The 26,792-nt window shown below is 36.9% G+C and overlaps 2 protein-coding genes across 2 annotated transcripts; one reads left to right on the plus strand and one right to left on the minus strand.

Moving 5' to 3' along the window:
• Nucleotides 1–3,885: 3,885 nt before the first annotated feature.
• LOC306885289 (uncharacterized protein) lies at nucleotides 3,886–9,418 on the plus strand (the record flags this gene model as incomplete). The annotated part of the gene is made up of 5 exons (XM_079441716.1): nucleotides 3,886–3,891; nucleotides 6,401–6,929; nucleotides 7,479–7,543; nucleotides 8,038–8,081; nucleotides 9,093–9,418. 5 exons carry the CDS (start codon nucleotides 3,886–3,888, stop codon nucleotides 9,127–9,129), a joined length of 681 nt encoding a protein of 226 aa, XP_079297842.1. The 3' UTR covers nucleotides 9,130–9,418.
• A 2,988-nt stretch (nucleotides 9,419–12,406) lies between these two features.
• On the minus strand, nucleotides 12,407–22,294 carry LOC306885868 (uncharacterized protein). Its single transcript, XM_079442661.1, has 19 exons — nucleotides 21,117–22,294; nucleotides 20,827–20,956; nucleotides 20,428–20,505; nucleotides 19,732–20,121; nucleotides 19,222–19,320; nucleotides 18,788–19,020; nucleotides 18,490–18,668; nucleotides 18,237–18,330; nucleotides 18,025–18,134; nucleotides 17,638–17,763; nucleotides 17,390–17,504; nucleotides 16,683–16,745; nucleotides 16,321–16,375; nucleotides 15,963–16,054; nucleotides 15,437–15,554; nucleotides 14,494–14,595; nucleotides 14,238–14,408; nucleotides 13,547–13,723; nucleotides 12,407–13,237 (listed from the first exon to the last, which is right to left on the minus strand). The coding sequence occupies exons 1-19, from the start codon at nucleotides 21,213–21,215 to the stop codon at nucleotides 13,026–13,028; spliced, it is 2,643 nt and encodes an 880-aa protein (XP_079298787.1). The 5' UTR covers nucleotides 21,216–22,294; the 3' UTR covers nucleotides 12,407–13,025.
• Nucleotides 22,295–26,792: the final 4,498 nt, after the last annotated feature.

Here is a 26,792-nt window from a genome sequence, read left to right on the forward strand (position 1 = left end):
ATAAGACTGCTTTTGATGAGAAGTATTGTTCTGATAGCGTCTGATAGTTTAATACATAAAACAGCCTATATTAGAATATCTGTTTAAAATATAGCCTAACTAAGAAAGAGTTTATTACTGTTGTTACTTTTTATTGGTGCTGTTGTTTTGTTTTGTATTTTGTTGGTTTTATTTACTTTTTAAAATTCATCTCTTGTTCTAAAAAAATAAATAATTTCTGATAAATATTTTTTTTTAATAAATAGTTTGTGATCACAGTCATGTCTTTTAGTGGTGACTTGTAAAATTTCTGCAAATTTATGTATAATAATTAGCAAAAGCAAACAATTCAAAATATATCAGACAACAACAACAATACATACAAAATTACAGTTTTAATCTATTTTAGAATGTTTAAATATATATTGACAATATATATATATATATATATATATATCAAAGTTGTGAGGAAGAAGTTGAAACATGAAGCAAAATGGACTTGAAATTGAACTGAAAATGAATGAGTCCCTATGGACCTCTGCTGGATATATGTGGTCATTGCACACTCTTCCTTTAACTATAATATCTTAAGATTTTCCTCTAAACTGCAGATGCCAGTTTTCTATGCCTAACATATGGGCCAATATCCAGAAACCTTTTATATTTAATTTAGGTCATAGTTCAAGGGATATTTTCATTGAAAAAAAAAAAATCATAAACCAATTTATGGCATAGTTGATTATTTGTGCAGTAAATAGGTAAAAACCTACCAGATTTCCACAAACACACAGCATAAATGTATAACTGACAAGTAAGAAAAAAATAATGAAAAACATAAAATAATATATATATAAATATATATATATATATATACAAATGTATAGTTTTTGTCATGACAATAAAGCATACGTAAATGTTTTTTAAAAAATGAGAGAGAGAGAGAGAGAGAGACAAACACACACACACACACACAGATAAACACACTCTCACACACACACACAAACAGAGAGAGAGAGACGCACACACACAAACACACAGAGACAGAGAGACAGAGGGAGATAGAGAGACACTGACACTCAAACAGAGAGAGAGAGAGAGAGAGAGACCATACTGTTGGGTTGAAAACTCACAGAGACACACACACACAGACATTCACACTCAGAGAGAGAGAGATAGACTATACAGTTGGGCTGAAGAATATCAGAAAGCACTTAGCTGCCAAAAAACAGAAGCGCTGGTACAGATCTGGCCACTGAGGTTGCATCAGCATACTGATTTAATTAGCCCTACTAAAAGTAAATTAAAAACAACAAATTGAGTGATGCCAAAGTGGTCATTCATGCATGCACTGTAAAACCAGATAAGTTAAAAATAGATCAAATTAAAATTAAAACTGATTACATCAAAACATTTAAGTTATTTTAACTCAGTTGGATAAGTTAAAGAAACATCCTTTTTGTAACTAAATGTTACCAAGTCATTTTAAATGATATTAACTTAATCTTGCATGTTACTATTACATTATTGATCAAGTTAATTTTTAATAAAGACTACCTTTTTAAGCTTTGTTCAAACATTGAGGAAACTCTACTGACAAAAGTTCATTTTTAAGACTCAACACTCTGGGTCTCAGCTTCCTATCCTCCAGACCCATCAAGAGTTTCTGGGTAAAGTCAAATGGATTGTCCAGCTCTTTTGGGGAACTTAGATCCAAGGCGTACGTTAGTCCAAAAAGCATGACAAATGCATGAGCCGATGTGGGGAAATCGTTTACTAGGTTACCCAAGGTACAATTTCAGTCTTCTCTGATCCGAAGAACATGGCAACTGTTGAACTGTCACTAACGGAGAGGAAACGAAGGGATAAATCATCAGCGTCTGGTTCATCAGATTGTTCTACCTGAAGACAAAAACAGAGTAATGTTACTCTAAACTTCCAAAGGCTGAATGCTAATAAGCGACATATGTTTACATCTACCCCAAACCATCATATCCCACACAATCCTTCTGTCACTCCCATTTGCACTAATATTTTGGATCAGTTTGAACCTGTAACTTTGTCTTTTTTGCAAGATATCGTAGGTCAGCTTAAACCATCTGGATCTACCCTGGATTTTATATTTAATTTAGTTCATAATTCAAGCGATTTTTTCATTGAAAAAAAAAAAATCATAAACCAATTTATGGCATAGTTGATTATTTGTGCAGTAAATAGGTAAAAACCTACCAGATTTCCACAAAAACATAGCCCGGAAGCCCGGAGTATGATGTTAGAGGGAACCCGCGATGAATCAACCATCATATAAGCCCAAGATAAGACTGCTTTTGATGAGAATTATTGTTCTGATAGCGTCTGATAGTTTAATACATAAAACAGCCTATATTAGAATATCTGTTTAAAATATAGCCTAACTAAGAAAGAGTTTATTACTGTTGTTACTTTTTATTGGTGCTGTTGTTTTGTTTTGTATTTTGTTGGTTTTATTTACTTTTTAAAATTCATCTCTTGTTCTAAAAAAATAAATAATTTGTGATAAATAATTTTTTTTAATAAATAGTTTGTGATCACAGTCATGTCTTTTAGTGGTGACTTGTAAAATTTCTGCAAATTTATGTATAATAATTAGCAAAAGCAAACAATTCAAAATATATCAGACAACAACAACAATACATACAAAATTACAGTTTTAATCTATTTTAGAATGTTTAAATATATATTGACAATATATATATATATATATATATATATATATATATATATATATATATCAAAGTTGTGAGGAAGAAGTTGAAACATGAAGCAAAATGGACTTGAAATTGAACTGAAAATGAATGAGTCCCTATGGACCTCTGCTGGATATATGTGGTCATTGCACACTCTTCCTTTAACTATAATATCTTAAGATTTTCCTCTAAACTGCAGATGCCAGTTTTCTATGCCTAACATATGGGCCAATATCCAGAAACCTTTTATATTTAATTTAGGTCATAGTTCAAGGGATATTTTCATTGAAAAAAAAAAAATCATAAACCAATTTATGGCATAGTTGATTATTTGTGCAGTAAATAGGTAAAAACCTACCAGATTTCCACAAACACACAGCATAAATGTATAACTGACAAGTAAGAAAAAAATAATGAAAAACATAAAATAATATATATATAAATATATATATATATATATACAAATGTATAGTTTTTGTCATGACAAATTAATTTTCTATCAATTGAACAATTGTTGGTGTTGTCCTGTACATTTCCAATCAGCAAAGACTAGAAATTCTGATCTGGCTGTAGCCTAGCTGCAACCTAGAGTCATTTTAAAGAGCTGGTATTGTGGAAAACAAGGACAAAAATTGCTTTGGGATGATGGCAGGGGTCGCCTGTGCTTTAAAATACCTCACTTCTATCTCCTTGGTAGTTTTAAGTTATTCGAACTTTTGAAATCTGCAGCTAAAGTGGGAGCACTTTTTTGAGGCTGAACTTTTTAATGAGTCGTTCAAATCAGTCAAATCAAATATGCTAGAAGCTCTAGCACAAGACCACCAGCAGACTTATGTAGTCACAGTTAGCATTTCAGCCAGATGACAAGCAAAGCAGGACACTGGATGTGTGCTAAAGCTAAATTGGTGACCTCCAGCTAAATCCAATCAATAAAAATGTCAGTACTTGGATTATTGAAAATTGATGCAACTGTATGTCGATAAGCTTTTGCAGGGTTTTTCCTGCAAAGAGGCTGCATTGTTTTGACTGGGCCTAAACACTCAGCTGGGAAGCTAGCGCAAATGGGAAACAGGACTTCCTGTGGTTTCTCATAAAATAAAAGCCGCGACTCTGACTCTATAGTAACGTAGCAACCAGGTTACATTGGTGTCTCCATCTCTCTCCTCTGTGATCTGTCTCTGTCATGCAGGTATGTGTGTCTGAGCTACACACACACTTATAGCAGACCTATATTAAAAGGTGACGGTGGCTTCGGCTGTATTCACACAAAATCCGCCAATGTGGTTCCTTCCAACAGGGTTCTGTGGAGGTGGGGTCATGTTTATGTGTTCTTTAGAATGTAACCGAAGTGAAACAATCAGAATACCTTTTATTTCTCTGATTCACTGCTTTGTTCTTGCTAACACCTCTTACTCTCTTCAATCGCTTTGGAGCTCACTCAATCAAGTTCAAGTTCAAGTTGAGCTTTATTGTCATTCTGCTACATGTGGGGACATACAGTGGAACGAAATGTCGTGTCTCGCAGGACCACGGTGCTACATAAATACAGACATACAACAATGAAGTACAAAACACTATAAACCTATACACTACTAACCTACTGACAGATTTAACTATAAGTATACTATATATTTACCATATACAAACTAAAAAATAGAAGATAAAAAATACAAACTATACGAATGCTTCACAAATACTGTACATGTGCAAAGAGAGACATTTTGAGTCAAGCAGCTGGTTGGGGAACAGAGCAGGATGATTTGTAGTGCATGAGCATGTAAACATACATATATTGCTGAGTCTTTTGTGGGATTGTGTACACGCAGCAGTGTGTGTAAAGTGTCTAGTGCACATAGAGGAGAGTGTTACTACAGGTGGTTTGTACGGGCCCACTCACCTGTGTGTAGCACACTTCGAATTGCACAAAAAAAAAGTACATACAGTTTTTTCTTTGGTGTGGTAAGGTTTGGGGTGGTCCATGTTCAGGAGGTAGGGGTTTGCATGGGGTTTCAGAGGGGGGCGGGGTGGTTTGAGTTCAGGGCTCTCACAGCCTGGGGGAAAAAGCTGTTGAGCAGTCTGGCGGAGCGGGCTCTGATGCTCCGGTACCGTCTTCCTGATGGTAGGAGCTGGAAGAGACTGTGGGAGGGATGGGTGGAGTCCTTCACGATGCTGTTGGTTTTGCTGGAGCATCGTGTAAGGAAGATGTCCAGGATGGAGGGGAGAGGGGCACCGATGATCTTTGCAGCTGTGTTCACTGTCCGCTGGAGGGTCTTGCGGTCAGCAGCACTGCAGTTTCCATCCAGACAGTGATGCAGCTGGTCAGCACACTCTCAATGGTGCCTCTGTAGAATGTGGTGAGGATGGGTGGAGGGAGACTTGCTCTTTTTTCGCTGCTCTCTCTACATGGGGCCAACTTTGAATCATGTGTTTACAAAAAGCAAGAGACAATCCTACTCATTTTGCCCTTTAAGACTAACTTGCGTTTATGTTAATGTATTTTTTAAAAACAATGGTACCTAGTCAAAGTAAATCTACTACTTGTGCCACTGCGAATAGAGATTGGTTGTGGTCTCAGTTAGGTACTTTTTTTGCACATCCAGTGTTGGGAAAGTTACTCAGAAATTGTTACTCCTCCTGTAAAATTATAATATTACTTTACTTATTACAGGGAATTAAAAGTTACTAGTTACGTTACTTGTCCACCCCTTTCTAAAAAGTGACAGATAACCTGTTTAGTCTGCTTATTTTAGAAATGAATCCACTTTACTGGAACAATAATTAACATTAGGAGTCAACAATCAGCCAATCTTTACACATTGCTGCTTTTCCAACCAGGTGATGCCATACAGAGAAGCAATGTGCATATTTAAGAATAATAAAGTCTCTCCCAACTAATAGATATCTAATGCTATTTAACTAATATCATATTGATAAGAGCAGCATGGAGTATGTTTTACAAAACATATAACATTTCCTAACATCCCTGGCTGAAATAAAAAATAAAGCAACTCAACCCCGATTTTTTAACTAATGTTTTTCTGCACATGTAAGAGCAGTATTCAGTGTTTTTACAGAAGATTAAACTTTACTTAATGCTACTCTCCCGACGAGTGCATGCATCACTGGCAGTAGCATCCTACCGGTCAGCGCCGGTGTTTCTTTTTATAAGTTTTACATGGCGGTGCTTCAATAAATTAGATTTAGAATTGTTAGCGGTTGTAGACCTTTTGCTGGTTGCACAAAGTTTACAATGGATGACAATGTTCTTTGCATCTTAGACTGTGACACAATAATGGCGATACTTAACAGCTGTTGAAAGAACACATATCCAACCCATTCTCCATTTTTCCTTGACTCCTCTGCCCTATGCCTTTCAGAATCCTGTGGGTATAATCACATTCACTACGTCCATCTTTTTTTTTTTACCATCTAGGTTGATTTGGGGTTGCATATATTTTCACTTTGGCCTAATTGCATATTATATATTATATTTGTGTGTGTTCCATGTCCATTTATAGGTTGGACAAGATGAGGAGAACTTCATTCTAAATTTGGTGCCGTGTGGTTCACCCATCCAAGAACCAGCACACCAGGCTCCACCCATCCAGGAACCAGCACACCTGGCTCTTTCCAGCCACACACCACCACACACAGCTCCACCCATTCATTAACCAGGACACCAGGCTCCACTCATCCAGGAACCAGCACACCAGGCTCCACTCATCCAGGAACCAGCACACCAGGCTCCACTCATCCAGGAACCAGCACACCAGGCTCCACTCATCCAGGAACCAGCACACCAGGCTCCGCTCATTCAGGAACCAGCACACCAGGCTCCAACCTTTCAGGAACCAGCACACCAGGCTCCACTCATCCAGGAACCAGCACACCAGGCTCCGCTCATTCAGGAACCAGCACACCAGGCTCCACTCATCCAGGAACCAGCACACCAGGCTCCGCTCATTCAGGAACCAGCACACCAGGCTCCAACCTTTCAGGAACCAGCACACCAGGCTCCACCCATTCAGGAACCAGCACACCAGGCTCCACTCATTCAGGAACCAGCACACCAGGCTCCAACCTTTCAGGAACCAGCACACCAGGCTCCACCCATTCAGGAACCAGCACACCAGGCTCCACTCATTCAGGAACCAGCACACCAGGTCTCAGCTGTGCAGCCACCACTGCGGGGTCCACAGCAACGTAAAAGACTACTAAAAATTAAAGGTGTGTTTTAGTCTATGCACGGCATGTTTTGTACAGACATTTTACCCCTGCATAATTGTCATGAAGTTAATGTGATTTTTGTAAACCCTCCAAACATTATTGATTTATTATGGATCTGATCCAGAATTGCAATTATACTGTATGCCTAGATACTATATTATTTTATTGTTTTTTAAATAATAATTTAATTGATGTTTCTTTACACATCCCTGCTTCATGTAATTAGAGAGCTGCAAAGTTAAAGTCCCAGTGTAAAGAATACCAGTGTAAAATATATCTGCCTTTGTGGCAAGCGATGGAAAATGTAAACAGTCCATTAGGAGACACAACATAAAGAAGGAATGGCAAAGAAAAAAGATTTTGAATAGAACCATGTGCAGCCTTTGATACTCCTGGGGTTCTCAAATCTCACTAGGACGAGCTAAATGTGCTAATGACAAACAGTGGAAAAAATGCATACATGTGTGGATTGTAAATTGATTCCTCCACAAAAAAAAACTACCCATATTGTGGACATTGGTGCAAATAATATATTCCTTACGATTACAGATTGCCCTCACAATCGGCTTGAAATGTTCCCAGTCCGTGAAATAATAAAGACAAGGAAAAGAAAGGTAGGACAATGACTAACTGGATGAGTGTTTCCTCTCAATTAGTTAAATAATGCTATTGGAATTGTCATTTCAAAACCTTAATGAAGTTAAATTTCACTTTAAATGCAGCAAAAAATATGTGATTAAAAACAATGCTTTTATCGCTTTTATTATTTATCCAAAAAACAAACATTACCCCTGAAGACACCCACCCCCATCCACCCTAAAAAAAAATACAAAGGAAACACTGGATGACATTCTATAACTGTTGGATAAATTGTTTTGCAATTACTTAATGTTACCTTGACAAAATGCTGTTGTGTAAGTCACAACATTGAGCTGTATAAGTAGGCATCCTGTAAATACCTTTAGCTTGAAGTGTCAGTTATGGATCTTATTTGATTACTATGATTCAAAATATGCAGTATATAAACTGTCAACAATTTTCACTCCTTGTTAAAGTACAACATTTAAATAACATACAGTAATACAATGTCTTTGTCTTCCTGCCACAGGGGAGGACAGAACATCTTTATGACTGGCAGCCCTGCACAATGTGGTATGTTAAATAGCTTTTGGTTATGTATGATTGCATGCATTTTATTATTGGGCTCTTGGATCTCTCTGTACTGGCAGAAAGCATTCACACACCAATGTGTCCCTGAGCAAGACCCTTAACCCCTAGTTGCTCCAGAGGCGTGCGACCTTTGACATAAACAGCATTTGTAAGTCACTTTGGATAAAAGCGTCAGCTAAATTAATAAATGTAATGTAATGTACTGTTTTAATTTGTGGGGATTGTTGACAAGCCATTGTCTTGGGTAGAGATTATTAAAGAAAAATTGTAATGCAAACAGTTTTTGTATGCTGTTTACAATTGTGAGGAAACTGATATGGTGTACTGTGCATCCATAGCCATATGAAACCAAAAGTGAAAAGTTAAGTTTCTGCTGTAAGTCTCTAGAAGAGGAATGCAGTGTTTGGAGATGTTTATGGTATAGTCAGAGGAAACATTTGGGTTTCAGGGTTTGGCGATTAGTACACTGCGAATGGATACATTTATTTGTCAGTTAGAGGATTTATTTTATTTTTCCACAACATTTTTGACATTTTAAGACCATGCTTGGTCCACCTGACAGCTGTATTGTGCCTATCTACATTTTTTTACACAATTATGTAGTTTTGTTTATTTTTCCATGAGCAACAGTTACTGTGAGTAACACTGACATACCATAATGATCGTGATGTTTTATATCTTGTTTTAAAGTAATCTTGCGCACATGGAAGGCAGATACACCAGAATAATAACGACCTAATCACTACAAGACCTTCCTCCAACTCTGGCACAGCTCTAGTGTGGAGATAGGTCTTGCTATGCAAAACTAGGTTAACAGTTACATAATTTTATCGCCTCGTCCCCACTCTGGAACAACAGATTCTTGATGCACTGCACTACTCTACAAAGTATTGTAAAACAGTAAATGTTACAATCATGACAATCAATTCATTGTGTATTATACTTACTAATTCTCCTTCAACTTCCCTCTCTTTATTTATTTGTTTTTCTCAGTGGAAAGACCTGGCCTCCATCCTGGCAGCCAGCCTGATTCCCATCCCATGCAGCCTGCAAATATGCAACATACATTGCAAACATGCATTTTTTTCCCTTGCTCTTGTTAAGTGTTTTTTCTTTACATATTTTTTGTTGTCCACTTGTATTGTTCCATAACATTGTCATGTTATATCAGCTAAGCAGTTTGTAATGTAATTTGAACTTTAATATTCTTCATGTTTTTTCTTCAAGCTTGTTACAATCTCTTTTATCTGTATGGATTCAATAAAGGCCAACAGTCAACAAACTTAACATTTCTTAAACTTGAAGGACCCCTATATGGATTGTTTTGTGGCCAACAGACCATGGAAAAGTTACAGTTGATCAGATTTTGACTCAGACAAGCTAACCTATGTGGAACAACTGCTCCTTTCACAACTACTAAAATGTTCAGTCCACTGATGACACACACAGTTGGAGTGCTTTATTGGGGGACATAGTTCAATATCGAAGAGGACACTGTTTCGTTTAAGATTTCATATTAAATAACCTCCGCCACAAATTAAACTAAATGAGGAACTTCCCATCTTATTCACAGGCTTCGAAATGCCTTCATTTTTATGAGCAATCTTTCAACCTCTTGTGCTAAATTACAGTACTGTAATTAACTATGAAATCATGCCATATCCTAATTTGCATAACGTACTGTTTGGACTAACCCTATGTAGCAGTTACTCACCTTGAAGCTGATTGTGTGTTGACAATGTAAAATAACTATTTAAAGTTTTGATGGGAATGAAAATGTACATTTCACAAACTTCAAATATGGGAATTGACAATCTTAAATAAAGTTTTTGGTACAACATTTTCTTGTTCATTTGCCATTTCTGTTATTCATATCAAAATAGAGTTTAAGAAAAGTGAATAGCCTATTGAGATTTTGAAGAAGGTAATGTATACCTGTATAACAACAAGGAAAAGAGAAAGGAAATGATATATACATATTAACACATTTAGGAGTAATTTGTAGCCTTATATTAGTAAGTTAAAAACAACGTGAGTATGCACTGTAAATGTTTTAATTTAATATGGGTGTTTTTCAGGTCTGTCCATATATCATTGACCTTGACTACGTAATTTACTAGCACCTTAATCCTTACTAACACAATGCAATATTGTGTAAGTAAGCTACTGATAACATTACTAAGCACACAGGAGCAATTTTATTTGAGTCGTGGTGGCCGAACAAACATTTAGAAATTCTAATTAAACAATATACAAATCAAATGCCTAAAGTTTGCTTTTTTCAAATAAACGACATAAATTCAGTGTAATATATGCTTCGGCTGTAGTTAAACATTAAGATATTCTCCTGATATGTTTTTCTATGGAAACCCTATTTTGCAAACCAGAAGAACTACTGTGATGTTGATTTGTTTTCTTTTCAAGCTCTGAAAATATCTAAAATAAACCAAAATCTTTACTTTTGCATATCATACAACACCAAAATACAGTGTAAGTACTAGTTCGGCTGTACTAGATATTCAATATATTCAGTGCATACATCTTTTTACGACCCTATTCACACCCTAACTTTGCAAACAGGAAAAACTACAAATATGATACTAATTAGTATCAAGTGGGATGGCTTGGCTAGAGGGAATTGTAGTTTAAAAATATATGACTCAATTTACTGAAATTGGAATTTGTAAATAATGATGTAAAAGTACAGTGATGGGTTAAAGGGTATGGGAATCACATTTGTGTAATAAAATTGTAAATACCTTACTGTTAAATAGGTAAAAATCAAGTTTGACCATTTTTGACAGCACCCCCTCTTGATGACTCTATCCATATGGGTATAGTCATATAGCTGAGGTCAAGAACTATTCATAACAGTTGGTTTCATGTATGTAGCCTTTTTTGTTCCTGAATGACAAGCTTTCCAACATACACCAAGGTCAAGGTTTAGAGGTCAATATTTCAAAACAGGAGCTATTTACAACCTTCAGACTGACATATGTTACTCTCCATGTCGAGCCCTTTCCAACAATTTATTTGGTTTAGTCCTAAGAAAAAGTTTAAATTTTAACTTCTCATGGACACAGCCTTGGCTCAGGATTAGTTCAGAGAGGGCTTTGAGGCCCCGACCTCAACTTTTAGATATTTTTTTTTAGAAATTTAGTATTATACAGGTTCTGGTCATATAATTAGAATATCATGAAAGAGTTGATTTATTTCACTAATTCCATTCAAAAAGTGAAACTTGTATATTATATTCATTCATTACACACAGACTGATATATTTCAAATGTTTATTTCCTTTAATTTTGATGATTATAACTGACAACTAATGAAAATCCCAAATTCAGTATCTCAGAAAATTAGAATATTAATTAAGACCAATACAATACAAAAATCTTGGCCAACTGAAAAGTATGAACATGAAAAGTATGAGCATGTACAGCACTCAATACTTAGTTGGGGCTCCTTTTGCCTGAATTACTGCAGCAATATCAGCAGTCTTCCCCATGATTGTGTAGCCTACAGAACTAGACTGAGAGACCATTTAAAGGCTTTTGCAGGTGTTTTGAGTTAATTAGCTGATTAGAGTGTGGCACCGGGTGTCTTCAATATTGAACATTTTCACAATATTCTAATTTTCTGAGATACTGAATTTGGGACTTTCATTAGTTGTCAGTTATAATCATCAAAATTAAAGGAAATAAACATTTGAAATATATCAGTCTGTGTGTAATGAATGAATACAATATACAAGTTTCACTTTTTGTATGAAATTAGTGAACTAAATAAACTTTTTGATGATATTCTAATTATATGACCAGCACCTGTGACTCTACAAAGCAACAAACCATAGCACAGCCATAGCCCAAAAGTAACACCTTCACACTGCTTGTTTTGTCAGTCTAAACCTAAAAATGTTTAAAAATATATATATATATTAAAATAATCAAAATGAAAAGAAAATCTTCACATTTGTGAAGCTGGAACCATGAAATGTTTTTACATGACATGACTTAAACAATTATCTAAATAGCTGGCAATTAAAGTTCTGTCGATTAACTAATGTACTAGCTGTACTTGTATAAACAGTTGAGTACCTTAATTTATACTCTTCATATTGTTTGTGTGCAAAACTCCACCTTTGTGAAGTAAATAGTAACTAAAGCAGTTTTCTGAAAAGAAAATACACAAGTACAAATACCAGTATTTTGTTCTTAATTACAGTACTTGTGTAAATGTACTTCTTTACGGCCGGGTCCACCACTGAAGGATTTAACTGGCATATTAAGTTCACACAACAGACAATTCCATCAAATGGGTTTATTACAGTGGTGCACATGTAAGACATTTCTTTATACAGTTTTACAGGATGTAAGTTCAAAATGTTTGGATTTGTCTGTCTGTATTTATGTATGTACATGTAGATGTCATATAGAAAACATAAAAGAAAAACATTTATGGTTTCAAGCTATTTGACGGTATTCAGTATGCTATAACTACAAATAACTACTGGACACTGTTTACCTACATTTCACTGCTGGTTATACCCTGTATAATTGTGTATGTGACAAATAAAAACTCTTGAAATAACTACAAAATAATATGGGTACTATATGCATATTGCAAACAAATATAAATCCACATATATTATGGAAATAACAAAGTGCATTAGTATTATACTTCATTAGATTTTTCCATGTAAAGATGACAATTAATTATTTAAAGCAGCAATAAGCAGTTTTGGTCTGAAACCAGCAAGCTCAAATGTTAGAAGAGATAAATAAAACAATGTTTTTCTATTTTTGTTTATAAAAATACAGAATCTACAAAAACTTTCCAGTAGATACTTTGGTACAGCTATTTAAAAACAAAGGCAAGATTTTTTGTACAAATCTCCAGTTCCTCTGTGTTGTTTGGCAGCAGTCTTTAGGTGTCTTCTTCCTCAGAATCGGGGCTGGTGAAGCCATTGCCATCCCACTCCTCAATGTCCTCCTGTATGGAAAGAAAATCACATTCCATAGTGGCTATACTGCTGTATGCATTAACAGCCTGTTTGTGTTGACTTCTAAGTGAGTGACCCCTCCGACTGAGGACACTGTTGAGCCCATGTGTAGCGTCCTCTGTCAGGTCACTGAAACCTGTAGAGGAATTGTGGAAAGAAATAGAAAGAGAAAGATGACACATCAAACAAAACATGACATTTGTAGCTATTTTTGCTTTTTACAATGCTGAATTTGCAACTCCAACATTACTTTTTAGTCATTATATTTACAGCTTTAACATTGTGCACACTGGTGCCAAATAGCTGGTCAGCTTAGTGCCTGATCACAACTCAATGTATAGAGCTCCCTGGAGATATATATCTATATATCTATATCTTTATTATCTATATATCTATTTATTATAAATTAATTAATGACACTAAAATCTAAAGATCTTGTACATACTGCTGATTTTGATGCACTCCAAAGTCTGTCCTCTGAGTGACTCCACTTCTTGCACTTGCTTCAGAAGGTACTTGATGTGCTGAGACATCTCCTTTAACAGGATGCTCTGCTTCTCCTCCAAGCGTTTCAGCAGCATTACCTGGTCGAAGATAGATCTCTTCAGCCTGAAGGTGTTGCCTTTGGTTGGGGAAAGGAATGGAACAGTGGACAAAGGAATGTTTATTATTATATTATATAAGTATAACAGAATTATGTTATTTCTGAGAAATCTTTTTAGTGACAGCATTGGTTCTGTAGAATATAAACAATTAAAAAATATGAATACAAGTAACAATAATATAATTTGGATGGAGAGCTTGTGAAATTGTGATGGTCAAGCATTTTATTTGCGATTACTACAGCAGAATAACGTGGTGTCACCATTCAATGTTTATGCTCCGTGATAAATATTTCCATATTTTGGTATTCATGATATTTTTTTATTTCAATGTATCATCCCATTCCTGTGTTGTTGCATGACAAGTAACAAAAAGGACAATGGTAAATATGGAAATGTGGTTGGAACCATTACTACATATGAAGATCGAAAAGGGAATAAAATTTGTAAAATGTAGAGTGATGCCATAGGCTTATACTATGGAAATCAACTAAAAGAACAACAAGCTAAACTAGCAATTCATACATATCATACCATCTTTGTGTCTCTCCCATGGTAGGATGTATCCCTCTGTCAGACTGCAAGCCAATTCCACGTCAATCGGATCTCCTTCCACTACGGTGTTGTATTGCAAGACCTTTTCGCGAAGCTTCTTCTTCAACTCTGTCATTTTCTTTTTCTTTCTTTGTCTTGTCTGGTTGCTATCTGCAAATCGAAACGAAAAGAAAACTGTGCCATAAAATGTTTTTTGAAGTGTTATTAATTTAAATAACTTGATTTGACAACAAACCATGCCGACGATACAGATCTTTCTTCTTGCGCAAAAGGGTTACAGTGATGTTCTCAATGTCAGCCCTTAGCTCTTCAGTACAACCTGGAGTGTAGACTCTCTCTAAATAGGTGAAACAAAACAATTGGACAAGAGACAACTAGTGACATTTTCAAAATATAGCCACCTTTTATTATTTGTATAAAGGTACAGTCATTAACAGATGTGTGTGTGTGTGTGAAAACTTTTGAACACAATGAGGATTTGCAAATCTTTCTTATTTTGTTGAAATATAATTTTTTTTCCCATTTAGTTCTGCCCTTCGTAAGCAACAGAAGATACTTGTATTTTTCCCGGAACACAAATTAAGTACAATTTACCTTGATCTTCAAATTCCAAAAGCTCTTAATGCATCTTGTTTCCTTCTGGAGCATTAGTGAACATTTGAACCTTTTTTAATAGTTGTGTTTGAGGGCCTCAATTGTCCTTAGTGTGAAAAGATGTATCTCAAAATCATACAGTCACTGCTGGAAAGAGTTCAAATATGCAAAGATGCTGGAAAACTGAAGAATCTGCAGAACCTTAAAGATTTTTCTGAAAAACAGTGCTCAGTTGAACTGTTCAGAACAAACAAGGGACTCTTGCACAACCATCTCAAAACAGAAAGACAGTCTTGGATCATCCAGGTAACCACACACAGTATTAAGAACCAAGGGTTCCCAAACTTTTGAATGGGGTTATTTGAATAATTTCAGCTATTTTTTTGTGTTGTGGACTATATGTAAACATCTTTTATGTACAATATCTTACTCAGGACAGTACTAAATAAAAAATAACATGCATTTAGTATGATCTCTCTTATTTTGTTAAAATTATTCACATTTTCACAGATTCTGCAAGGGGTTCCCAAACTTTCGAATGCCACTGTATACACACACTGTATATACATAGTGTACTGTTTTACCTGTAACCGCCCATTGTCTGACATCACACACCCACTGTTGTATTGTCTCCTGATCAAGGTTGTGCTCCTTCTTGATGTTACTAAGGCTGGCAGCTTCCAGTTTTGCCCTCTCTGTGATCTTTTAAAAAGAAAAAAGAAAATGCCAGAAAAAAAGTTCTACGCACCACCACAATGCAAAAAAAACACCAATTTTACTTGAGCTTTTGGTACAAGACATTCATCAGAACAGGTGTTACATTAAATAACACATTAAATATCTGTGTATACTACCAAGCAGACTTAGAAGGAGAAAAATGTCTGTACAACAGTGAGGTTACAATCTTAGAAGATAACTGACCAATCCTAAGCACTACCCTCCCCTCAGTTACTTAAAATTATAAAACAAGATTATTATCAAAGTAGTCACATATTTATTTTATGTAACATGATTAAACAATTAATCAACAAATAATTTCAGATCTAGCTGTAGATGGTGCATTGAGAGAAAGGGGCAGTGCTTAGGATCTCAATTATAATTTACCCTTACTTTGACATATCTGTGGGCTAACACTTGATGAAGGTTGTCCCTCTTTCTTCTGTTCCACCCCATAGCCTGTCGCGTTAGCATGTTCACTCTTCCTAATGAAAACAATGCACCCACAAGCCAAAAAGTATGATTTCACATACAAAAGGAAAAAAGAGAAACCCAACAGACATGCCTAAACCCTATCACTAAAAGTTAGTTGAACGGGTAATTACCTTGAAGTAATACAATGATAACTTTCGTAAGAACAGAACAGAACAGAGAAACTTATTTTTTTTAATTTCCTGTAAAAACACAATTAAGTATTTACTTATTATTATTTAGGTTATGACAGCATATGAAGTATAAGTGCAACACTAACCAGCCTTTGTCATGTATTTTGTGACAAGTGCTGCCCTGGAGAGAAAGCTGTTCACCTATAAAGAAAATAATACAATAAAATTTTGGTCTCCATTACATAAAAATATTACCTACACACCATAGATCTTGTGGTTGTGGTTTAACAGAAAACATGTGTACTGTATTATCCTAGGAATTTGGGACCCCTGAAGCATGCATTAACAACTGAACTGCCTATTATTTATTTTAACTCATACATAAAGGATGTACTTTAACCCTCACACCAGGCTTGTTACTTAGATGACAAATAAGTACCTTTTGGTGTTATGGATTCTATTAAGACTCTTTGTAGCCATAGTTAAAATACTGACAATAATACCATACCTGCTCCACTTCCTCTCCCACCGTATTTCCTGCTCCATCCTGGCTTCTGCCACCCCATCTCACCTGCAAAAAAAAAGTCGTGACGTATTGTCAAGTATGGTGACCCATACTCGAAATTGGTGCTCTGCGTTTAACCCATCCAAGTGCACACACACAGCAGTGAGTAGTGAACAAATGCACACACACACACACACACACACACCGTGAACACACACCCGGAGCAGTGGGCAGCCATGCTGCGGCGCCCGGGGAGCAGTTGGGGGTTCGGTGTCTTGCTCAAGGGCACCTCAGTCGTGGTATTGAGGGTGGAGAGAGCGCCGGCCAGGGACTCGAACCCGCAACCTTTCCATTACGAGTCCGACTCTCTAACCATTAGGCCACGACTTCAGAGTGAGAAGCGTTATGTAGCAGTACTTCAGAAGTTTTGATATAACATCATCCAATCAGGCATAACATGCACAAATGTAAAAATAATCCTTTGCATTGAAGATTGCTTGAATGTTATATCTACATTAATGCATACAATTATCTGTTGTATGACACAAGCTTTTTATTTTGCGGGGGAAAACAAAATCCATGTCCTACACATTTAAACAAGCAGCTGAAAAGCAGTTGGTGAAAGATAACACACAGCATGCTTTATTATCCGACCCATTATTATTTCCCTATAGCTACAGCCATACCAGACTTAAAGTTATTGCATGTACCTCGCATTTTGCTGTATGGGCTTTGGCATGCATGACGCTCAGAAATGGCCTCATTTCTGTCAATGGCAGAAGCTCTGGTAAACCCATTGCTACTTTGTTAAGGTAGGGCCAGTACCTAAAAAGAAGGAGCAGCATCATGTGAGTGTAACAAAGATCCATTTTTAATTGAAATCTAAAATCACTGTAAAGCTGAGAAAGAAGACATTTTAATCATGGAGTTGGATTTGCAATATGACAATGAGGATTACCTGCATGTAACATCCATACAGAAGAAGGTAGCATTTGCCTTCTTTGACATCTCTCTTTGAAGAAACATCGGGTAAGCAAATATTTCTCCACGATAATGGTTCAGTCCTCGTAAGAGAAACCCATGTCTGATAAATCAGAAGAAAATCTAGTGGTTAGACTCCCTCCGAAACTTTCGTCCGTCATAAAAAAAAATTCGAATCAGGTTCGATTTTCTGCGTTTTTCAGTAGCAAGCAGTTTGACTGGTGTTTTGACAATTCAGAGCCACAGAATCATGAATATGAAAAAACGCATGCGAAAATTTCAGACTGGACGGACCTTAAGACTTGGATTACCATTAAAACTCAAATATCAGACTCAAAAATCATACACATAAACTCATACATACCTGCAAACTGCAACTTGAATGCCCTCCTCGTCTATCTGAGCACCAGACTTTTTTGACATCTCTCTGCCAGCGGTGAACTTGGCAGTACCGCACACAGCACTTTCATTTGCCTATAAAGTCAGTTTATAACACATTTTAAGATACATAAAAACACAAAACATCTGTATAAACGACTATTATAAAAAAAAAAAAAAAAAATCTAATGTTCGTACACTTCTCATGTTGCCTCTGACAAGGTCAACAAAGGTAGCAACTTCCTCGTCCTTGGCCAGGAACAAGCCCTCATATATGGGTGGCTCCTCAGTCCTGTCCATGATAAGATAACATGCATCAGTAATAAAAATCACAAGTACTACATTTACTATTTGTTAAAATGTAAGTTATGATCACTCAAAGACAACCCGAAGAGCTACTATGTGTTTTAGACAAGTCTAAAATAAACTTCTGAAAATTACCTATACCTACCCTTTTGACTTGCTGAAGCGGTAATTTTTTCGGTTTCCATCAGAGCAGACAGCCAACATGTCTGGAGAACATGCTGGACACTCAAAATGATGGACCTGGCACATATCCTCTTCTTTGTATTGACAGAAAGTAAACTCAAAAAAGCTTCGCTGAAATGTATCAGCACAGATACTACCTGTCTGTATATTAAGAAATGATTGGTTAGGATTTTTTGAAGCAATGCCCACAATTAAATATTAGGTATATAGTAATATAATTTTGTTTCTTATATGTTTCAGTGATATTCAGGCAGATTTACCCTTCCAGCTTGTACAGATCTGTGCTCCAACATTTTCAGGAAGGCCTGCCTGGACATGGCTGGTGCCGTCACCTTCATATGTTCAAAAGAGGTGAAGACATCAAACTTGTATAGGGTCTGGCAGCTGGTGCTAGCTGGCCAGTACCGATAAATGAGCAGGTCCTTCACCTCGGGAGTCCATTCTGCAGAGCATGATGAACAGGATTTCCGAGGCAAGCAGACATCGTATCGTCCTGTGAACAAGTGAATATACTGTAGTAAAGACTAAAATAATTTCAGTAATCAAATTGCAACAGATTGCCTTCTATACAGAGATACAAATATATGATATATTAGCTATTTGACATGGCATTTGGGCAACGCTTTGCTTTGCACACAGTGGTAAAGTTCTAGTACAATAATGCACAGAAAGGAGGGCTTTCAGAACAACATACCATTGATGGTAACCACAGAAATATGCCTCCCTGGAGTGATTGTGAAGTCATGAGTGCATTCACAAATTGACCTTGGTGCAGGAACAGGCAGTTGACATACTGCAAAACAGAAAGAAGTTATGAAGGGTGTATTTACAGCTTCTCCTCAGTCCCTTAAAACACAACCATTAATCAAAACTGGCCACAACACTATACCAACTGTAATTGTCACTATGTAGAAACAAGTAAATGCTTAAACACATTTATTAAGATGCAATTGACTTAGCTGGTCAAAGATATGCTGGTCAGAACTGTCAAAACCAATCATACTTTTGTTATTCAGCTATTAAATTTCACACTTGCACTTTAGAGTTTTGAGAATAATCTTAGAATGAGATTAGCATTTTAGAAAAAAATGTCTAAGCCATTCAGAAACACTGTTAAATATAAACATGTGCCAAACTACAAACACATTTGGGGAATTACACTGTAAGTATGAGACAATTTGATATAATAATAATTTTAACATACTTTGTTCACAAAACTGAGGCTGCCCATTTTCATTCACCACCACAGCAGTTGTAGGGGGAATGGGCTCAAGAAATCCATGGAACACAGCCTCTCTGTCATGGAAGACATTTCTCTTGTGGGCCTCCATGTCACAGGTAGAACAGAGGTACTCCATGTCCAGTGGTACACAGTCCAGGCACCTAATCACAGCTTCTACAGCACAGCATCTGGGACAATTTTGGACGAATACTCTCTCGGCTGAGAGCTTTGCATCAAAAAGCATAGGCCTAGCAGTTTTCATTCTCACATCTGTGAGAAGCTGCCTTTGTTCCCAAGCAGAAACCATTCTGTCTGTTCCCTCCGGAACCTGGTCTGCAGTTATAGTGTCCCTTAACTCTTGGAGTCTTGTTTCTAAAAAACAAAAATATACATTCACTTGTCCTTAAAAGGTCTATACTCATGATTATGATCACACACAAGTATATATCAGGGAACACATGTTAGGTAAAAACTGTTAGCCTGAATGCACTGTAAGTCACTTTGGATAAAAACGTCTGCTAAATGCATAAATTTTATTTAATTTAATTTAATATATCTGTTATACTGTGAGTCTGTAATGGAACTGACAAAACATAATGCTTGATTATGATTAAATAAATGGTGGGAATTGGAAAAACTGTAGTGTAGTGTTACTACTGTAACACTCAGTATCCTCACCAAGACTTGCCAACTCTTGATCTTCTATCTGAAGGCCTTCCTCATGCACTGGATCCCTTCTTCTGGATTGAGAAGCAGCTGCAGAGACAGTCATTTTACTTAACCCTTTGATCAATATAACATGAAACCAATTCATTTCAAAATGAAAATATTCCATGAGGACTGGAGGCAGGGAAACTAAGCAAAAGATATTAAAACACAACACAAGTAAGGATTATCAGTCGCATGCTCTTAAAATATCTTATATATTAGTGAGAAAAGTTTTCACAAACATTGCAACACCATTTTGTCAAAGTGGTATCCGACTCTCATTTTATAATACGTGTAACCACCAAAACACTATTTAATGAATTATGTTTATTCTTAGATACAGTAATCGTGTTTTAGTAAAGAACAAACCTGATCCAGGGCAGTGTGTTTCCCGACGTTTCTCACGCCTGCCTGTGACCAGTGGATTAGTGAGGGATCTCTTCCTGCTTTTTCGCGTTTTTCTTTGAGGAAAGGCAGGGTTTTTCTTGGCCATGGCAGCCTATATATTTGCAGAGCACTTATACCAGCAGCATTTATAATTGTGCATTATTCAGTAGTTGCATAAAAGGGTCTTACTAACCCTTTTCATCACATCTATAAACAGCAATAGCAATTAGTATTTTCAGACTTAGGTATTTGGTTCTCATGACAAGCCTTACCCTGGCATCATGGAGATAAGCATCACTAATTAATGCTGCCATGTGGATCCTGCCATCATTGGGATCATCAAAGACCCTGATGTCAGAATTGAGGGACATCACATACAAATAGAAACAATACAGACACAATATAAAAAAAAAAATGAAGAAATAGAGAAAGAGAGTGATCGAAAGAGACAAGTGAGAAAGAGAGAGAGAGCGAGTGGCTCTTAAAAGTGCCGTTGTTTTGATTTGTGTGTGTGTATGTGTGTGTGTTGGTGAAGTCAAAAAGTGTTGCAATAAAGCTGTAAAACAAGAAAAAGCAAAAGATTATTAGAATAGCCTTTCTTAATTGTTAGAGCAGAGTAATTGTAATTATTAATTAAATATTAATCAATCACAACCACTACGTACAATACAAATCAATCCTTACTGTACAAATGTCAGATTTGTACCACAGTCACTTGACACAAGCAAGTACATAGACAAATACATTTTTTAGGCCTACAAATAATGGAAACAGTGGTCTTCTTCTGTCCTGTTGTGTAAAATGCTTCTCATAATATCCACTGCTTTCTCTTCTCAATGTCACACATAACTAAAGTAACAATTACCCTCAATTATCTCATGATGATTTCATTGTCTTCTAAAATGGCAAAGTCTTACAAAAGTATGGCACCATAGTGTTACAGGATAATCTATCTATATCTCTCTATTTAATTATGCATTGATTATACAGGTATGAACGGTCATTGACAGTCGCACTGAGCAGTCAAATCCTCTGGGAAGACTCCAGGTCCACTTTTTTATTGCAGTCCATCCCTGATTCCGGTAATTCCCCTTAGTTACACTTCTGACATTTACTTTGCACTTTGAATAAAACTTTAACCACTGCAACAACTCGTTGTTAATTGTTGTCTTCACAACACATGGACAAATACATGCGTTTAAACAGATTTTGGTAGCTGTGGTTAGCAGTGCCACAATCCAACTGTGCCGGGGACAGCTGCCATTTGGCTGGATAGCGACGGGTAGCCGTGTAAATGAAAATGCAACACTAACAAATTCAATCTAATCTCCAGGGTTGAACGCTACACAGATCGGGCTACAACTAAAGAAATAACAGCAAAGGTTTTGCGTGCTTTTTAACAAACAAACACCCATTGGGTTGAGATACTTAATGTAGTCAATTGGCGGGTGAAATGAGTGGTAAAAGTGATTATGGGTATGAAGCGTGCGTTACGGTGCGTAACGTGACGTATCGTTGCCGTGGTAACCACTGAAAGTTTTCTGATTCGTAAGAATAATTATTAATAAAATTCGCTGCTATGACAGAAAATAAATTTGAAAATCATAAAATATCGTAAAGGGTTTAATAACGTAAAGGGAACAATCTATTTAACACTGCCTCGGGCCATTCTTTAAAGCTACTCCATCTATAAATTGATAGTTATATCACAAACAATTTACTGTTATTTAGACAACAAAAATAGCAACAAATTCACTATAATAAATTATAAAAGGAGGACGTTTCGTAAACTAGAAAACAACATTTACCGCCGCCCACTGTGTGACGTTGTTGAACCAGGGAATCCGTGTGTCCACCACGACAAATAAGCCTCATTGACTTTGTATGCGTGTTGTTTCCGTGGTGCCGACACGTAATTTCAACACATTCCGTGCCACCACCACGTATATCGGGGTTAAGGGTTCGTGTTCATTTCACGCATTTCTATGAGATCAGGTTGGTAAATTCCTGTGATACTGTACAACAGAAAGTGCTGTGGTAATCCTGTCATATTTAGCTCTGCTCATTTGTTGTGTGGTAAATTTATGTTGTACTGCAGTAGCACAGGATTACCACAGGACATTTTTGTAAGGGGGTTATGGTTATTTTGCTGTTTTAGGCTGTAAGGACCTTTGAAATAACTCAAATCATTTGGTGAAGTGATATGGCCATGTAATGCTGCCTGGATTTCAGAGAAGCTGCGTTTCTCTGAAAATAATTGCACACCTTAAGAGCGTTCGTCAGCCAATCAGATTCAAGCATTCAACAGCCCCGTGGTATAAATAATTTTACAGTTTTTGCCTGTTGCTTTAACACTATAAACACATGCTTAGACCAAAGTAACAAAACTTTTTTGCACTTCAGTTGCAATTCTGCAACACACTTGCTCCTGCACACTACACACTATTTCATACATAAGACACTTTGTTCATAAATGAAATCTCATGGGTACCATTGGGAAAACACATCTATTCAAAATACAAAACACATTGGGTGATTGAAAACACTTAGACACACACCTGAAAACACTTACTTACAAAACTGATCACCAATCAGCCAACCACAAATAGGCCTCAGTTGAGCCATTTTGAGAACTTTGCAAGCATGAGCAAGAGGTAGAGGTAGAGGAAGAGGAAGACAACGAGAGAGAGGAGTAGGACATGGTCGAAGAGGCTATGCACGGAACAATATTTCAGATGATATTAGAGCAACGTTGGTGGATCATGTGATAAATCATAGCCAGACAATGAGGGAAGCTGGGCAGAGAGTCCACCCACATCTAAGCCAGTTCACAGTTGCATCCATCATAAGGACATTCAGACTGGAAAACAGGTATGTCTTCAACTCTCCACTCCAGACTGTATCTACAGTATTTACAGTATCACATGACTGTATCACATGTACTGTATTGTAAGTTGGCTAGTGCTGCTTTTGTAACAAAAAAATGGTAGTTTTGTGGAACATACAGTACAGTATAGTACATAGCAGTGTACAGAGATGTTACAGTACTGTGTACAGTATACAGTACTGTAAAAAAGAACCAAACCAATAACAATTTGTGGTTGCATTTTTCTACAGAATGACTAGAAGACCTTCTGGGGTGGTCGGCAACGCCTGTTCACCCAACAGCAGGAACTTGAATTGTGGAAATGGTCAGAGCAAACAATGCAAGCCGTCTCCACCAGCTACGGGAACAAATACTTGCAGATAGGCAAGTATTCATCAACATCGATCGAGTAGGCATTACCACGATCAGACGTGTCTTGGTAAAGCGCAAAATCACATTGAAGCAATTGTACAAGGTCCCAATTTGAGAGAAACTGTATCAGGGTCAAAGGACTTCGACAAGAATATGTTCAGGTAAGTGTTGCAGTCCTTTACATTTACAATACAGTATTTATGTAATCCAGTATCGCTGAATATGTACCATTGTATCAGTACCACATAGATACTTGCAGAGAGGGACACAGGTACCTGTGTGTTTGTATGTGGGGGGGTTCTGTATGTGTAGTACTGTTGTTTTGAGTAATGCCAGCCGTCCATGCTATGTATTTTTTGTTGTTGCAGAAAATCTTGGACATGGATGGAGCTGCACAGCCTCATGAACTTATTTACATTGATTCTGAAAGAAACCCCATGTTTTATACTTCAAAATTAGGTGTGGGTTAAGAACAATCCTCCAAGTGAGAGAGAAAGCAAGTAGATCAGGCTTGATCCCCCTCCGAGTTGGGTGCACTTGTGTCAGTTACAAAAAGATGAACCATTACTCAGCAATATCTCTGAGGTTTCGCAATAAGTGTGTTGTGTGCAAGAATTCTGTACCTGGATGATCAAACGACAACAGTTTCCAACCTTATATTGAAGGTCAATGTAACCCCTCTCTTGTGCTTTCCCAGGAGATTGTGATGTTGTTTTGCACCAGTTGCAACCTTGCCCCTAGCATTCAGTCTCTGAATGTTCATCCGTTGAGCGTAACACAAAAAAACAACCCATCTCTTACACACAGTAACTCACAATAGTACTGCTTTATAATGTCTGTATGTGAAGCCATCAAATATAAACATTTTAACCTAGTTATTCAAACTAAAATTATTACAGTTTTTGCCTATTACTTACACACTTTTTGCAGAATTTGGCTCATTATGTCAAAACTCTACACACAAGCTAATCAGACATAGCACATGGAGATTAACAACTCACATCTATGCCAAAATGAAACACTGCAATCAAAACTTAACACTCCTTTTAAAAAAAAAAAAAAAAAACTTTTTGCAACAAAACCATACACACAAGCACCATTTGAATTACTCTTTCATATCACCAGCAACACACTGATGGGCTTTATATAAAACACTGCAGTCTTTATGTTTATGTAATAAATAAAGAAAAAAAATCATCTTAATTCAAATATCTCCTTACTATTTCCCCCAGATGCATTCATGATAATTACTTTGCTGGGGCTTTGCAGCAATCTTCAGTCTATTGTGTGTATTTGAACACAGAACTCTTCGTCTGCTGATGGCACTCGCTGCTGCTGCGGGACTCTAAACACGTTGAGTCGCTCTTGACAGTCGCGGCACGGTCTGGTGTTGTTTCCACCAGCGAGGCAATTTTTTCATCACTAATTGATGGATGTCTAAAATATCAAAATAAGGAGAAGCCTAAAACAGGCCCAAGGACCGGCCCGCGTCTGAACTATGACGTGAAAATTGGCCCGAAATGCAGGGATCTATCGTTCCCCTCGGTAGAAATCATGTTTTCCCCGCGGGGGCCCGCCCATCGCCGGGCCCTTAGAATCGTCCTAACTTGCCCACCCACCCCCTTACGGCACCCCTGCTACTAGGTACTTGTACTATATTGACTGGGTTAAATTTAATTGCATTACTAAAAAGAGACTAAAATACAATTTTCATTGACTAAAATTAGACAATGTCATCAGTTTTTGTTGACTAAAACTAGACGAAAATAGTCATGGATAATTCTGACTAAAATAAGACTAAAATGCTCAGACTTTCAGTTGACTAAAACGTGACTAGACTAAAAAAAGAGTATGAACGTAACTAAAACTAATAAAAACTAAAATAACAGCTTCACACAAAAACTAGACTAAAACTAAAATGAAAACAGGCCGCCAAAAACAACACTACAGGACTCCTTGGACACTAATTACAGCACACAAGGTGATATTTCCCCCACGCTCCCCAGGGACATTTACTACAGCCCTTTGTCTAACTACGTTACAGCCCCGACGCCTGGTTTTGGCCAGATTGAAGCCTGCCTCATCCACATAGATGAACTCATGTGGCAGAACTGACAGAAAATATTGAATAGTGTTACTGAAAACACATACAGTACAATGTCTATATTTTCACACAAGTAGGGGCTGGGTTGGGTCAGTGTAGACAAACACTACAAGATACAGGCGAGGCAGGTGGCAGCATAAACCCTCATTCCCACATCACAATATATAGCATGTAAAATAAAGTGACACATGCCTGCACATAATCATGGCGCAGATCCTTGACCTGGACACTGTTCCTCTCAAATGGCACCCTGTACAGCTGCTTCATTCTGAAGTTATGTTTCTGTAGGATGCGGCTTAGTGTAGAAATGCCTACCCTGTTGATATTGTTGAATACATTTCTATTTACAATAATGCGTTGTTGCAACTCACGAAGTCGGATTGCATTATTTTCTCGCACCATTTCAATGATGGCAAGCTCTTGTTGTTGATTGAAGAGCCGTTCCCTTCCACCTAGAGGAGGTCGTCCAACCATTCTGTAGAAAATGCCACCACAAGATGTCATTGGTTAGGTTCTTTTTCACATACTGTACTTTCAAACTGTACACAGCACTGTAACATCAGAATGGTATTCCTTCACATGTTCTTCACAGCACCACCCATTTTT

Source organism: Barbus barbus (assembly GCF_936440315.1).
Source record: "Barbus barbus genome assembly, chromosome: 19".
NCBI classification, from domain to species: Eukaryota; Metazoa; Chordata; class Actinopteri; order Cypriniformes; family Cyprinidae; genus Barbus; species Barbus barbus.